Source organism: Sander lucioperca, chromosome 1, assembly GCF_008315115.2.
Source record: "Sander lucioperca isolate FBNREF2018 chromosome 1, SLUC_FBN_1.2, whole genome shotgun sequence".
NCBI lineage: Eukaryota > Metazoa > Chordata > Actinopteri > Perciformes > Percidae > Sander > Sander lucioperca.
In genome coordinates this window covers 45,608,837-45,626,005 of record NC_050173.1, presented here as the reverse complement: position 1 = coordinate 45,626,005, position 17,169 = coordinate 45,608,837, and the positions used below count along the sequence as shown (strand labels likewise).

Below are 17,169 nucleotides of genomic sequence, written 5' to 3'. Positions count from 1 at the left end.
GAATTAGATAGACCTCCAACCAATCAGAGCAACGGAGTATGTGACGTATGCTGAACTTTTGCCGAATCCCGTAGGAAGGACGGCAAAAACATCTTTCCTATAGACAAATGCCTTGATTGCGGTTCTCTGTTCCTCTTTTAAAATGAATGCGCTGTCGATATCTTCTATAACAGACGCGATGGCGGAATCTACACATCTCAATTCTCCAGCGGCAGCCATCTTTGTTGTAAACAAATTCAACCCAAGCGCTCTTTGGTGACGTGGCTGATTACGTTACTTTTAATCATCTGTCCATCATCGTATAAAGCCCGCCCTGACAATTTGATTGGTCCAAACAGCTCTGGTTCCAGCATAGTTGCTCCACAACGGATCAAGTCCAGACCGAACTTCCCGACCTCAAATGTTGTGGGCGGGGCTAAGTTCTGCTGGCATACAGGCTAACTTAAAATACTTGTTTGTTGCAACCCTGCTCCCAAAGCTGCCATTAAATAGACTGACCCAGAGAGTACTCTGGTGTCACAGTTTGGGATAACGCCAAATGCTATTTAGTTTACAGCACACTGCTCAGTTTCAGTTGCTAAATGCTCTGCTGGAATCAGCAGCTGCGCTGCTCTCACATGTCGATACAGTGACTCTGAACAGCCATGCATTAAATGTTTACTTCACTGTTCTAGAGCAGAGATCTTCAACAGGGGGTCCGGAAATAAGAGACTTATTGTTAATTTTTTGAAAGTTTTCCAAGATAATTAAAATGTGTTAACATGAATCCAACATTCCAACAGCATTATTAGCAAATATGAATCAGCCTATTTGTGAAAAAACCCATTGATGAAAATCATACTGGCCTACAGGTAGGCTAAGGTAGTCACTAACGTAGCCATCCACAGATACAGTTCATCCTAAGGATCCACTGTGCCACATATGTTTAACATTAAAACATGATTTATAAAATCATGCCAGCAATTATTTTAATAGTGTAGTATTCTATGCAAAAAAAGGTATGTCCTACACGTTATTGTAGGCACAGTTTAACTTTACTTTATTTTTATACAATTTAATAAAATTTTTGCGATGTAGTAGGGGGTCCCTGCTCCGTCACTCTTTCAGTTAAGGGGTCCTTGGCTTAAAACTTGTCGAAGACAGCTGTTCTAGAGCAGTGTTTCTCAAATGGGGATACACGTACCCCTAGGGGTACATTGGAGTACTGCAGGGGGTAGGTGAGATTTTTTTTTTTTTAAATGTTAATTTAAAAAAAAATATCAATCATGCATAATTTCTTAAAATAATTATACTTTAATAATGAATGAATTGGGCAATTCTAAACATTTGGAATAGCATGTAAGTGTTTTTCAGTTACAATCTTTAAATCAGATACTGATGGTGCAGCACTTTAATGCACCTTTTTATACAGTATGCTTATTTTTTTCTACCAAAAATATTCTGGTCAGATGGTACTTGGCTTGGTTTCAGATCTCCACACACAAAATTCAAATGTTGAGCATATCAAACGCCTTTTCTGCAAAGAGTTATGGTGCACATGTCTGTATTTATGTAAATGAAATCATAATAGGTTTATGGGGTGGTTGCACTGGCCAGTTTTGATTATTGGGGGTAAATTACGCCTATGCAATCTGCATATTATAAAACCTGGCAAGTGGATGTATGCTTAGTCCAATCAACTATTATGTGGCTGAATTAGCTACAAACTTACTCTGTATATACGACAAATTGGTTAGCATTGCTAAGCCTCTTTCATAATTGACAGGTCGGTGTGTAGCCACAGCCCTAAAGCATCCCCTGCTTTATTGTCTACTTTAAAACAAATGGGACCATAATTTACAAAATCAACATCATGCTGTTTTGAAGCAAGTGAGAGGTGATTCTTCTATAGAAACTGACTTATTTTCACAAATCAAGACAGGATCAAGATTTAAGCTTGAGTCATCAATGCCTGCTAAACTTATTCTTAGTATTTTCTTCATGCGTTTGACTCCCAAGTCTGTGGCTACTAGCCAAACGCATCCATCAGGCAAACTGAACCATGCTAATTATTTAATAAGCTCGTTCGAGATGAGCTGCACCTCGCCTGTAAAGTGGACGGGAGCAGGTGGCAGCAGCCGGGGGCGGAGACAAAAAGCTGCCGTCAAGTCAGACAGTTTACAGCCGTTTTCCTGATTTAATAAAATGTTATCAGACCCATATATCTCTCCCATTGCTGTGATTATGACAGAAATGCTCTACATCTGTTGCGAATGTTAATAAACAATAGACCGTAGATAGTCCGTATTCTGAGCGGATTTAGTCTCTATCAGCCACACAACACACATAAGCCTTTAAATCAGACAAATATCAAACAAAATCTCTCTAATTAAAAAACGATGAAAAGTTTATATAACACGTCATCATGGTGAGTCGATTCTGAACCAATCAGCTGTTAGATCAGCTGAGAGGCAGGCGTTTTCTCATCATGCCCTGGGTCTTCTAGTCAGTGAAAAGCAACTGCGCTGCCTGCCTCTCAAACCTGCGGCCGCCTTGATCTCGTGAAGTTGTCATTGCCCATGTGTGCATGACGTCAAATCAAGTCGGACACAAATCTAACCGGCATGCATTGGGCGGCGATCGCCGGTGATCGATTCTGCGCAGGCCTGGCTCACCTCCAACGAGCCTATTAATACACATTGCTCTGGAAACAAAGGATCAACCGATACTGGCTTTTAAAGGCCAATACTGATTATTAGTACTTAATGGAACCGATAACCGATATTTGGAACCGACATGCATTTTCAGTGAAAATGAAAGTCAAAATTAAGATTTTGGAATGTTACAAACTCCAACATTGTTTAAATGCGTTAAGCAATTATTGGTTCCACTTTACTTGAAGGTATCTACATAAGAGTGACATGACATTGTCATGAACGTGTCATAAACATTTATGACATAATGCTTCTTTTAGTAAGTGTCAGTTTTTGTCATGACAAGTTATGGTTATGTTAGAGTTAGGGTTACGGTTCATGTGTCATGTGTTCATGACAGTGTCATGTCACTCTTATGTAGATACCTTCAAGTATAGTGTTACCCAATTATTTAATAAATTAGAAACTTTCAACATATTACCCAGTAAGAGATAGTCAGATAGTGTTGTAGGCGGGACATAAAGTCAGACTCAGTGGGGAGTGAAACTGAAGCAGAGGGACAGACATAGAGCTGTAGCAGAGCCAACGTAATTAATTTACATTATCGGTTATCAGGCAAATAAAACGCTGATACAGATAATCTGCAAACTGCCAAAAAACTGCCTGATAATCGGCCAGGGCCTATACCTGCTGGAAACGTTAAAAAGCTGCACGTGTCTGCGCTGTGTGTGACATTTACCTGCTAGTCCTCCAGCCAGCCAGATGGAACCAGGGTGAAGGCTTGACGAGGTGTCTGGCTTCAGCAGGTCACACATGATGGTGTAAGGGATGAAGTAGAGCATGTATCCAGGGACGTCCCTCAGGATCATGGCCCCGGCCCCCCTGTACAGGCCCTGCAGGCCCTCGGTCTGCAGGATGCTGCTGATGCAGTGTATCGGGCCTCGGTAGAGTCTCTGGCTGGGGATGCTGATGGAGCGCATAGGGATGTTGGTGCCATTCGATACGTTGCCGGCAAGTTGCAAATTCTCTGTAGAACAGGAATTAAATATGGTTAGCAGGCCATGCTGTTGTCGAGCGGGACACGTTGTTTCCTGCTACTGTTGTCGTAGAAACTGGTCTGTTTCCTGATAGATTTCTGCCTGTGAGATTGTTGAAATCAGTGGGAAATGGTGAATCTTTAAAGAACTGTTTTGATCTGGAGTACATACCTACATTTTTTTTTTTTTAAAACATATAATTTTTAACAGCTCTTAATGAGTCTGTGTTGAATTTAGCAGACAGATTTTGTACTTGGGTTGTTTCTCTTTACACACTGCGAAAGAAACATTTAATGAAACCAATTGACGAGTTTGAAAAGAGACTGAAACACACGTGTCAAACTCAAGGCCCGCGGGCTGAACCCGGCCCCTCGCAGGTTTTTATCCGGCCCTCATACCAACTTAGGTTCACAATAAATTTTAGCTAGTTTAGCTACTAAACCCGAAAAGACAGAAAACTGTTTTTCAAACTGTAATAACGCAACACTCAAAGCAGAATTTAGCAGATTTGACGACTTTGACAGTCCGAATTCCCCCCAGAAACAGAGAGTTTTTATATTTAGGCTATGAAACAGGTTGCTGTGAGTCGGCTGTGTGGTAACGTAATCTTTGTTTTGCTTGATTTGCTAAGGAACTTTTTTGCTGACTTCTGTAGGGCTTTAATGTCAACAAAAATGTGAAAAAAGTGTTGGAGAAAGCAAGAAAAATGACAAAAAATGTGACAAACGGCAAAAAAAGCGACATTCAGTAATACAGTCAAAGATATTTAACTTTTCTCAATAAAAGCACGTTAATAAACTCTACATGTCTGGCCCTTGATGTAATTTTCATTTTACAGGATGGCCCTTAGTGAAAGTGAGTTTGACACCCCTGGTCTAAAACATTACGTCCACGTCCTAAGTACCTTCTCCTGTACCCATTGACATACTGCGGAGTGGAGCCATCAACTCTGGCAGTGTTCAAAAAATTAATTCAGCAGAAAATCTGATAATCGAATAAACGGTTTAGTCTTTTTTTAGGCAAAAATGCCAAACATTTGCTGCTTTCAGCTTCTTAAATATGAGGATGTTATGGTTTTCTTTGTCCTACATGACGGTAACTGAATGTCTTCGGGTTGACGATAGCGCAGCGACGGCGAGCAGCTTTTTGTTTTCATTCAACATGATGGCCACCGAAGCGCAGCAACCCGTTGATGCCGCTGTCGCTGCTACGTCATCCGGATCGTTGGTCTGATTGGTTGAAGGACTATCCAATTGCGCCCAGAGGCATCTGAGCGGCGTCCGTTGGTGACGCCCCTTTGGAAATGAGCTGCGATTTAACCTTCCCCAGACCCACTCTCAGTTACAACTAAGAAGAGTCTAGTGTCAACCAGGCTAGTTATGGACTGTTTGTCGAATGAAAACAGACATTTAAAGACATCACCTCAGGTTGTTTTAAAAAACAAGACATTTTTCTAAATGTTCAGACTTAAAATACTTGTTTGTTGCAACCCTGCTCCCAAAGCTGCCATTAAATAGACTGACCCAGAGAGTACTCTGGTGTCACAGTTTGGGATAACGCCAAATGCTATTTAGTTTACAGCACACTGCTCAGTTTCAGTTGCTAAATGCTCTGCTGGAATCAGCAGCTGCGCTGCTCTCACATGTCAATACAGTGCCTCTGAACAGCCATGCATTAAATGTTTACTTCACTGTTCTAGAGCAGAGATCTTCAATAGGGGGTCTGGGACCCCTAGGAGGTCCTGAGAGTTACTGCAGAGGGGCCACCAAATTATTGTTAATTTTTTGAAAGTTTTCCAAGATAATTAAAATGTGTTAACATGAATCCAACATTCCAACAACATTATTAGCAAATATGAATCAGCCTATTTGTGAAAAAACCCATTGATGAAAATCATACTGGCTAAGGTAGTCACTAAGGTAGCCATCGTCAGATACAGTTCATCCTAAGGATCCACTGTTGTACACATGCAAAGCTTTGTCTTGGACATAATTAAACATTTCCTGTGGTCTGCAGTTCAAATGACTAACTTTCTTTTATTGTAGCGATAAAAAAACATATCTTATTGCGCTGAACAAGATCATGCACCAAGTATCATATCAGGTTTATCACATCAGAAACAATTCAGACACAATCACAGCAGTGTGTGCTGAAATGACTGAAATGAATGAATTTTGTTTGGGTGTTTCTCTGAGAAAGAAAAACTTGATGAAACCACTAAACGAGTTTACAAAGAGACTGTCTAAAACATTACGTTGGCATCAACCTCTAAAAGGGTGACTTTGTTTTTTTCCTTTCTATTTAAATTTTCCTATGTTTGTGTGTCTAAGTGACTGACGGGAACAACAATCTTTGAAATTGGTCCAGCATTAAGCAAGACCGCTCCTGTCGGCAGTCCGCGAAACAATATACAATGTAAGTTTATACGGCAATTGTCCACCTTTAAGTTCACAAAAGTGCTTGGTTTGACAGTGACAGGCTCTGACATCATTATGGAAAGGATTTATAAGGAGGTCGACCTTTTTTTTTTAAAGAGTATGATCCTTTTTCAAACATAAAAACATTTTACCAGTAGTAGGGCTGCACGATATGAGGAAAATGTCAAATTGCGATTATTCTGACTGATGTTGCGACTGCGATATGATTCACAGTATTGGAGGGAATGATAATCATCATTCTCATTTTCACTAAAACACAAATAAAAATATACTATAGTCATGTAGTGTGATTTTTGCAAAACTCTGTACCAAACAAAGATGTTTTCCTTTAGTCTGTAGGATAGGATTTGTAGGCCCAGGACATCTCTGCAGCCCCACAATACTTCATTCAGAATGGTTAGACACATAGTTAGCCTTTAAAAAATATTGCGCCTCCCCTGCAATTTGGATTTTTCACTAGTCCATATTGCGATTTCGATAAAATTGCGATTAATTGTGCAGCCCTAACCGGTAGTACCTTTCTGTACTCATTGACCTACTGTACATTGGGAATGGAGCCATCGACTCTGGCAGTGTTCATGCAAGACTTTATCTTGGACATAATTGGCATTTCCTGACATCAGAAAACATTTCTCTGGTCTGCAGTTAAAATGACAACTTTGTTTTATTGTAGCGATAAAAAACTCTTATTGTGCTGTAGAAGATCATGCACTAAATGTCACATCAGGATAATCAAATCAACAATTCACGCACAATCACAGAAGAGTGTGCTAAATCGGTTTTACCGTTTCACTGCTGATCATAAAGTTGCAGCCCAGACAACACAACTCAAACTATAATCCTCTATTATTAAATACTGTAGAATCTATGAAACAATTCCTGCAGCATAATTATTGTTCCAATTTGAAGTAAAATTATTCTGGTTTCCTTTATGTCATCCACTGCTACACCTGTATTGACTGGGCGCGTTTAAAGTGGAAGAAAAGAGACACTTCTTTGTCAATTACACTTCAACAAACCTTTCAATTCCTTTCAGTGCTTGCACTTCAATTACTTCTCAACTTGGCTCCTCAACTCCATTCAGCATTTACAGTTTCAGCACATTTCAGCACTTCAAATTTAACAACCACTTCAACATCTTTTAGTAATTCCATTTCAACTGCCACTAACGTGACTGTGTCCATGTTCGGACACTGTTAGTGACCTGACTGGACACATACAGTTTGACACCGTTTTTGGTCTTTTTGCTGTGCTTTTCCTGGGCAATTGCCCCCAAAGTGCAAATAGAAGTAATTTATACACATCTAAGAATCAAAGTGTGAATTTTCATAAACTGTATGTACATGTACATTTACATTACATGTCCTATTAGTATACGGAAGTGACTTCGATGAGATAAAGCAGTAAGAACGCTTGGGCAGTTTAACTTTACATTCAAAGTGAAAATTAAGGAGCTTTTATTGCATAATCAAGATAGCTTTTTTTGCCGGCTCTTGCAAAGACAGAGTAAATAGTTAAAATGTTATTCTGTTAGAAAGGTAAGAATTGTGATAGAACATGAGCAAATGTTAAGGCCGTTACAGACCAACCAGATGGCCGACCGTTGGCAGAAAAGGCAGTTGGACTGATAAGTCACCCTGAGTTGGTCAAAAAAGTGCCTTGGAACACACCAAAGCAACGAGATATTATTACATAATACGTCTCCATAACAGCAGGTGGCGCTAATCTGTATTGTCGCCCAAAAAATGAAAACCAGCAGCTGATTGGACGAACGCGTCACGTGGGTCTGGCTGCTGCTTCCGGCATTAATGGCGACCACTCAGAATACGATCTCATATTGTACTAAAATAGTTCACCGAAACGTGTTTCTGAAAACATTTTAAGCGAGAAATAGGCCATGCAGTTGCTGAATCTGTCTTCATTTCAGATCGACAACATCGTCAGATTTTGAGAGACTCTAGTCATGCTCATCCCGCTCCCCATTTTCGGGTGAGTCCCGACTGCCCTTTCTCCGACTGAGCATGTCAGGTCGGCCAAAATGAAGGCCGACAGCTCCTCCAACGGACGACGGCATGGAACACACCGAACAGACTCGAGTCGCCGACCTCGCCAGACTGTCCAAAGGCCGATTATCGGTGTGTAGCTGCCTTTAAACATACAGTGTAGCACTGCTTCAATTTCAACTGCCACTTAAACGCCTCCTAGTGCTTCATTTCAATTGCCAATTCAACTCCTTTCAGCACTTCCAATTTAACCACCACTTTAACTTAAAGTATCTAAATATCCCCTTTTACTTCAACAGATACATTCCAGTTTCTGAAGTTCTAGTTGTGTTGCTACTAGCTTGTGTGTGTGGGGGGAGGGGGGGTTTCAGTTCAGGCCTCTGTGGCTTAGTTATGCTAGCATAGTAAGCACATGTGGTTATAGCATGCTAACTTGCAAATGTAAGTCACTACTGGTCATTTCAGCACCAAGTTATTGTTCACATTGTTAATTAAATAACCAATCAATTCATGTATGAATACATTCCATTCAGATTCATTTATTGGTTAAATATAACTTGACAAAATGTTTGTAGCATGAGCTACCATCACTGCTACCTGCTGGCCAGGGGTCCAAACTGCCAAACAGGAAGAGAGTGCTTCCAATGGACTTTATAGTAGAGGGGACTTGGACTGTACCATTTTGAGGGGTTTCATTGTTTCAGGGACTTTTTTATGTTCCCTAAACTACTTATATTCCCAATATTTCTATATTAGGGCAATTAGAATAATGATTAGAGATATTCGTTGGTGTTTTACTTAATTGTTTGTTTTAATTGAATTGACTTTGGTTTGTCTGTTGTAGGATCTTCCTGTTTTAAAAGAAGGTGTTTTTCCCCTTCATTTTGGTACAGTGTTCTTTCAGAACCTTACCAAAACCAGCCAGAGCTTCTTATTGGTGTTAAGTAATGTTCAAATAAAACACATGAAGATTAACCCGGCCTGCGTGTGTTCTCCTTCCACCACTCGGCCAATCCATATCAACTGCTACGCAAACTTCTAGTAGTGCGTCATAACGTATTAGTAATTATAAATGTGTCAATTGCAATTTTTCAGCAAAAGTAACTGTACAATTACTTAATCGTACAAAAAACTGTAATCAAAGACATATCTAGATTATCTTATTTACTCTTGTTTCCAAACACAACACTAAGTATCCATATCCGGTAACTTAATTAATTGGTAACTGACATTAACCAATTGGACGCAGTCGATTTTGCCATATTTTGGCACATCATTTTGTAGCATTATTATCAACATATCTGTATCTAAAACTTGGAAAAGCTAGAACAGATAATAAATAAATAACACTCAAAAAGCTTAAAGACAAAACTTGCTAAAGAAGTTCACTGGGGACCAACTACAATCATTAGATCGGAGAAAAGTCATTTAGTTAGCTTTGATGCTGCAAACGGCTTGAAGGCTTACTGTACGTACACACAATGAAGCCCTGGCTGCCCTGGCCGCCCGGTCAAGGACGCTTGTCAAAAAGTACGGGGAAGCTTTTGACGCTTTATCCGCTCTGACGTGACACATCTGTATATATAGTCCAAGCAAAGTAACTAATTTTGGAGCCAAAAATAGAACTAATTGTAAAAGATTGTTTTTAGCATAGATCATTTCTATAAGGTGTCCAGAACAACATACTAAAAGTCCTAAGAAATCCTAGTTGAGGAAATATGTTAAATTCTCATCAATCCAAGATGTGTGCCAGTAAGGCCAGACAACAATACACCCCAATGGGGCAATTTATTTTCCTTTCCAATAAGGAAAACAAACAACGGGTCTTGGTTTATCTCAGTAATAAACTTGAGAGGACTGGGTGTATCACAGACCATGCAAAGCACGATGCAGATATGCTCACTGTCCAAACTGCCATTGCCTCTGCCAGAACAAAAGACACAGTCTTAGTAGGTGATGACACAGAGTTAGTACTCATGTTGCATCATGCTGATCTGAATGCACAGGAGCTGTTTCTGGCACCAGAACCAAAGAAAGCAACAAAAACAAGACGGATATGGTGCATAAAGCAGACGAAGGAGTTACTTGGTCCCAAGGTGTGTGACAATCTCCTCTTTATCCATGCCATTTTAGGCTGTGATTCTACGTCTCTTCTATTTGGCATAGGAAAGGGAATGGCACTGAAAAAAGTAAAGAATGACACTAGCTTTCTCGAACAAGCTAAGGTGTTCAGCCAGTCACAGGAAAATGTGGGAAAAGGCAGGTTAGAGGCCAGTCTAAAAGCAGCATTGCCATCACCCATTGGCAGTAGGATGATTGGATGAAGATTGGGCCGATGTATTGTATGAATGGTGTTTCTGCCTATGCAAATTAGGACATATTCAATAAGTGTGGAGCTCATGTGCATATTCAAATTCATTTCAAAAGATCTTGTAATACAAAAAAAAGTTACTTTTCATGTATACTTTTACTATGTAAAGTTTTATTGTGGTAGGAGTAAAGGAAAAAATTAAGCCTATTTGGGTGTATTTTGGGCATATTTGATTAGTGTATAGCTCATTTGCATATTAAAATTCATTTTCAAAGAAACTTGTAACACAAAATCTTTTACTTTTCATGGGTACTTTCATTGTGTAAAGTTTCATTTTGATAGGAGTAAAGGAAAAAAATAGCCCCATTGGGGTGTATTGTTGCCTGGCCTTATTACACATCTCGGATTGATGAGAATTTAACATATTTCCTCAACTAGGATTTCTTAGGACTTTTAGTATGTTGTTCTGGACACCTCATAGAAATTATCTAAGCTTCAAAAAATTCTTTTACAATTAATCTGTCGTAAAACGCTAGCCTGGCTCCGCCTTCCTACGTACTTCCACTCAATTTTCATTTTCCTTCACTGCACCGTCTGGGTTTGTGGTATATTCGCAGGTTTTCTCTGGTCAAATATTTGGCGGCACAATCAGTGAACAGAGGGAGTGGCTGAGAACAATGACGTTGAGGACGTGCACTAGAAAGATGCGAGTGAAGCCATTCGGTCCGTTGTGGCAACGCTGCCTAATATCCAGAAGTTAAAGCCCGGGAAAGAACAATCTTTTCTGAGTTGTGTTGGTGGCCATGATGTTGTGGCCCTCCTCCCCACGGGGTTCGGGAAAAGTTTGATTTTCCAGCTCGCTCCGTTAGTGGTGAAGGAGTTGGCTAAGGTTAACGCTAGCTATGCTAATGCTAAATATAAGCCGATAGTTGTTGTCGGTCTCCCCTCTTGTTGACATACGTCACGACCAAACGTTAGTGATTGGTTATGGCAGATCCAGAGTGGCTCTGGGCAGATCCAATAGTTTTAAACTTCAACAGAGTACCCACCTTCAAGGAAGTTAACACTTGTCAATGGAGAGTGGCCAGACTCTCTGTACAAATGAAATGTACCAGAGTCTGGTAGGACCAGACTAATGTACCAGAGTCTGGTAGGACCAGGCTAGTAAAACGCTACTTTGCCTGGACTAATAGGCCTATATGTAAATATATGTATATGTAAATATTAGTTATACTCAACCTATTTTCATTCATATATTTGATTACAATATCACACAGCTCTGTTACACTTATGCTAGTAGATCGCTGATCAGCTGTTTCTCCGTGAAGAGAGAGAGTGAGAGAAAATGGTGTGCAACAGATCAGCTGTTTTTCCGAAGGGATAGTCAACAAGCCGGCTCTTTAGATCAAATTGTGGTTTTCTTGTCTTTGTTTTTGGTAGTTGTTGAGTTTGGTGTAGAATAGAGTTGAGCCGGATACTCGGCTGAAACGAGTATCCGGTACGGATAAAGCACTTTTGCCGAGTACGAGTATTATACGAGTAATACGAGTCAATATCTGTGCTCGGATTGAATAAAAATCCTCATTGGGTAGCTGACTGTATCTGCGTCCTGTGATAGGCTAGTTGTCACAGCGCCCCTCCCCTACACACATACAGATTTATTGTGTTGCTGTGTCCCGCTCTGCTCACTCACACAGAACAGCTCTCTCTCTCTCTCTCTCTGTCTCTCCCTCAGTCACTCAGGTTCGCGGGTCTTTTCCGTTAACGTTTAGGGTTTCTTCAGCTTCAGGTTTGTTTTTTACTTTGGTTTGTAGTACTTACTTATTAACCAGTAGAGTTCTGGTAAACGTGGGGTTTGTTCAGACGTGGTGCTTGGTAGAATGCGACTCGCGTTGCGTCTCTGCCTGTCGGAGATGTTTTTTCTTTTTTAAACCGTCAGCTGGCTCTAAACAGATCTGAAAAACAGCGTCGGACTATTTGATCCGTAGAACACAGTCCCCCCCGCCCCCCTCTCTGTCTTTCTCTGTTACACACACACACACACACACACACACACACACACACACACAGTGGAAATAAAAAAAATAAAAAAGAACCAAAAAAAAAATCACACTGATCATAAAAAAGTTAAGTTAAAAAAAGAAAGTTATGTTGAGTATGAAAACTCTTGTTCATTACATTTTACTTCATAATTGCAACCGCATGTGTTGTATTCATTGTTCTTGTTCTGTATATAGTTTGTTTGTTATCGTCATCAAAACCATTGATCTGAAGCTCAATGCTGATGCTGTCATGTAAATAGTTTTCTAATCAGCAATAAATATAACAATTTCTGATCAACCCATATCAATTGCATGCTTAAAATAACATACCGGTTAAAGCCCCGCCCATTTCAAGACAAACCAACCCACTTCCGGGTTAAATCCCACCCACTTCCGGGTTAGGCCCCGCCCCACCCAGTCCGAGTACAGATACAGATAATTCATATGGTTAACAGATACAGATACAGATAATGCTGTACTCGCTCATCCCTAGTGTAGAACTGATTTCAAACTTTGGACACTGCTCATTGTTGTGCAATTATTCCCTCCTAGTTAAAAATAATAAAAATCATCATCACGCACTTCACCGGAGACACCAACTATCCCAGCTATTTTATCCCATGCCTCGTTTTTTTGTAACTGGTCCCTATAGGCAAACAAAGTCATATCATAAATGATAGGGAACCCAGCAACAGCGATGATGAGCTTTCCTCCATTTTCTCAGAACTAATGTTTTGGTAGGAGCAAAAGTTAACATTGCACGTTTCTCTGGAATCAGCCAGCGCGAAGGATGTCTATATTCCGATTGGTTGCTGGTCATTTGCTGCTGAACCGCGCCATAGCTCATTACCATAAAGTTGACCAAACTTCAACTTTCTGCTTGACGCTCTGGTCGCTCAACGTGCCAAAAACGCGACGCCGACAGATTTGCCGCCTCTTGCAGCTGAGAGAAGCCAGCTTCCATTGAAAATGAATGACTTCTTGTAACTTCCTGAAGCTCAAGTCGGCAGCGGTGTGTACGTACAGTTAGCCGTTTAATGGTAGAGAAAACCCTGCCAGGGAATTACTAGCTTGGACCAACGATGAGGTGGAACTGTTACTGAAAGGTATGTAAGCTACCTAACCGATAACAGTGACTGGCGTGCATCGTAGTTTCCACAGATCTCTGTTTGTGTCCATCCAGACTACAAAGCAACCCCGGAGTTTTCAAACAAAAACGGGGGCAGCAATGTTTCCAAATCTGTCCGTTTTAAGGGCTCGGAAACGCCGGATTAGTGCGGACGCGAAGTGTGAACATAGCAAAAGATATTTGTTTTTAAACCAAAACATAGAAGGGTAGATGTAGCCTGTGTCTTCTCTTCATGTTTTATTTTTGCCTGTGTCTTCTCACAGGGCTTTTTTTTTTTCTTATTCGATGAATTATTTGGACAAATTTAAGCCATTTGTGGTGGGGTGGGACCGACTTGGTCTGCACAGGCATTTCCATGTTGAAAAGACTATTGTTTATATTCAAGTATGTGCCAGAAAACCAGAGAAGTAAATCCTCTCCTCCCCCCCAAAAAACAGTCTATTATTTCCAGCTTTGAAAGGAAGGGAGGAATACATTCCTCCTTCTGGTTCCTGAAGGAGGAAAACAAAAATCCCAAGCCAAAAAAAACAAAAACAGGCCTGATTTACCTGCTAGAACCATCTGCGTCTGCATTTGCAGTCTGATCTTGACCAGATCCACCGGGGCTCCCAGGCCCACTGACACCAGACCAGTAAGCATGCTGGCCACAGTCAGGTCCGCCATGCTGCAGGGATGCCGCCCGTCACCATAGCGATACTTGCTTATGAGTCTCTGTGTGTTACTGAAGGTGCCAAACACCACTGAGTTGTAGACGGTGATGCTGACCAGTGGGAAAGACATGCCCTTAAAGAAACCCGTGATCTGAGAAACACAAAGGAAGTGATTACTGACAGACAAAAAAAAAAAGACATATCCTTCAACCTACAGTACCGATTTTAAATTCAAACGTACACTGAGATTATATTGGCCTGTGCATTGAATGAAAAATGGGGTGAAGTTACGGCCAAATATTTCTTTATGGAAAGTATTCCCTCTTAGCAGGGGGAGGTTTGGGAGACCCACAGCTGTCCACTGCCTGAATAAATCAGCTAACCACTGAGAGCAGGCCTGTAATTTCTGGCAGGGAGTGAAGGCTGACACATGTTTGGAGCAGTCAACAGTGCTTAAAATGAACAATCCAACCACAAGGATGCATACCACACTGTCAACATTGTAACACACCCATGTTGTTGTCACTGACTCACAGAATCAGGCATGCTTCACAGTTCGACATGACTTAATCATTTCCTGTTTTACTGTAAATGCGTTGCTGTAATAATTCCGATTCTGTACAAATGATTAGATTTTGGTGATCTTTCATTGATCATCTTTTCAAAGCTACAAAAAATGACTTCACGAGCTGGCTGAATATGGCGTTATATATGTGTCACATTCCTGAGCGAGTAATTGTATGTTTTGAGCACAGAGAACTATATTTTGCAAGCGCATTACATTGCATTTTGAACAGAAATGTACACTCGCAAAAAACAATTCAGTTTGAGTAAACAAAAACCTAATTCGTGCACAATAAATGTATTTGCATGTCTTTCTCTGCTCGCAGGTAGACGCTCTCAATCTCTTCTCTCTATGCGCTCAACTCTAGACACGCTCGCTCAGATTTTCACAGCGTTACAAGTGTGCCACAAAACCAACCAATCGCAGAATCAAAAGGTCAATTCTGATTGGCTGTTCATCTCCAATTAGATCGCAAGTAGCAGGAAACAAAAATCTAGGAGGAACAGTCTTTTTCAGTTTACACCTGTTGGTACAGCAAATACTGACTACAGTGGAGCTGTTCGACTAATGTTACTGGATTAAAACACATTTCGGTCAGTATTTTGTATTATTGACTTATATCACAGAAATGTCTTAACATTTGTGTGTGCTATAATGCCGTTGTTTTCTTTGACTTATATCTCCTTGTGTGTTTAACGTTAGTTTGACTCATCCTTCACAAGCAATCTAGCTAGCTCACACACTGCAGCCATAGACTGTATATAAGAGACTGCAGCCGACATGTCATCTGAACAGGCCTCGCAGCACTGTAACTAGCTAAGTTAGCTAGGTCTCGCAATGCGAGACTGAACAGCAGTAGACCTGTCACACTATAGCCACATGTAGCTAAGTAGTTTTTAATACTTTGGTTACATTACCGTATTTTATTAACCTGGATTATGTTGCTATATTAGCTTGCGAAGGAGCTATCCGTTGCTAACGCTAATTTATCTCAAAAAGCAGAAACGTTAGCTAACTACTGCCAAGATATGATTTCACTAGAGACCAGAGAGGTGTTGTAAGACTCGTCAAGTGTTGTCATGTGTTTACGCTGTCTTACAATGAAACCATATCTTGGCAGTAACATTAGTTAGCTACTGCTTTTTGACATAAATTAGCTAGCTAACGTTAGCGTTAGCATCGGATAGCTACTTTGCAAGCCAATAAAATATATAGCCTTGGCAAACAGAATTAAGGTTAATAAAACACGATAACTTTGTAACCAGTATTACAAACTTCTTACAAGTGGCTGGATTGTGACATTTTAGGTGTGTTCAGATGAATATGTTGGATGCATAGCTGGACTTTATCCATGCTGGGCTAATGTTAGATTGCTTGTGAAGGATGACGTTAGTTACACACGGAGATATGTAATTCAAACAACGGTATTGTGATTAACACAACTATTAAGGCATGTCTGTAATATATCGGTCGGTCAATAATATAAAATACTGTAGATCAGTGCTTTCCAACCTTTCTGGTCTGAGGTTAACCCACAGCCCTGTCATATAAACTCACATACCCCGCCCTATCAATTCCCAATGTGTTCACACTATTTATCATATTAAAGTGAATATTCTTACATTTTCATGCAATTGAACTGTAAACATTTAGGTTGGTTTGGTCAGAAATTCTACTAGCTAGCTAGGCCTTTTACTTGAAGTGTGGTTAATGTTTCAAAATTCATCCATTACTTTTAGCTAATCATTTCAACTGTTAGCTAATCATTTCAACTGTTAGCTAAGTCAGTAGGCCACTTTTAGCTGTTTATTTCTACCGTTGATTACTTCGCTATATGTTTAAACATGTGTTGAGCTGTTTTAGCTGATATTGTTTTAAATCAATCATAATTCAATTATTTTAATTAGTTAAGCTGCTCCACAATCTTTCCAAGTACCCACTGGCTACAGCAGAGATACCCCTTGCTGGGGCATCACGGCAGGTGTTGCGTCAAAGACTGTTTCCCTGTAGATGTCTTTCCTGCTACTTGCGATCTAATTGGAGATGAACAGCCAATCAGAATTGACCTTTTGATTCTGCGATTGGTTGGTTTTGTGGCACACTTGTAACGCTGTGAAAATCTGAGCGAGCGTGTCTAGAGTTGAGCGCGTAGGGAGAAGAGGTTGAGAGCGTCTACCTGCGAGCAGAGAAAGACATGCAAATACATTTATTGTGCACGAAATAGGTTTTTGTTTACTCAAACTGAATTATTTTTTGCGAGTGTACATTTCTGTTCAAAATGCAATGTAATGCGCTTGCAAAATATAGTTCTCTGTGCTCAAAACATACAATTACTCGCTCAGGAATGTGATACATATATAA

General features: G+C 40.3%; 1 protein-coding gene across 1 annotated transcript in view; it reads right to left on the bottom strand.

Annotated features, from left to right (window-relative positions):
* slc25a48 (solute carrier family 25 member 48) overlaps positions 1-17,169 on the bottom strand; it is a 37,538-nt gene that overhangs the window by 9,042 nt on the left and 11,327 nt on the right. The window contains exons 4-5 of the mRNA XM_031317085.2: positions 14,142-14,394; positions 3,373-3,660 (exon numbers count right to left, since the gene is read on the bottom strand). Coding sequence (XP_031172945.1) covers positions 3,373-3,660; positions 14,142-14,394 — 541 coding nt within the window. The remainder of the gene's footprint in view (positions 1-3,372; positions 3,661-14,141; positions 14,395-17,169) is intronic.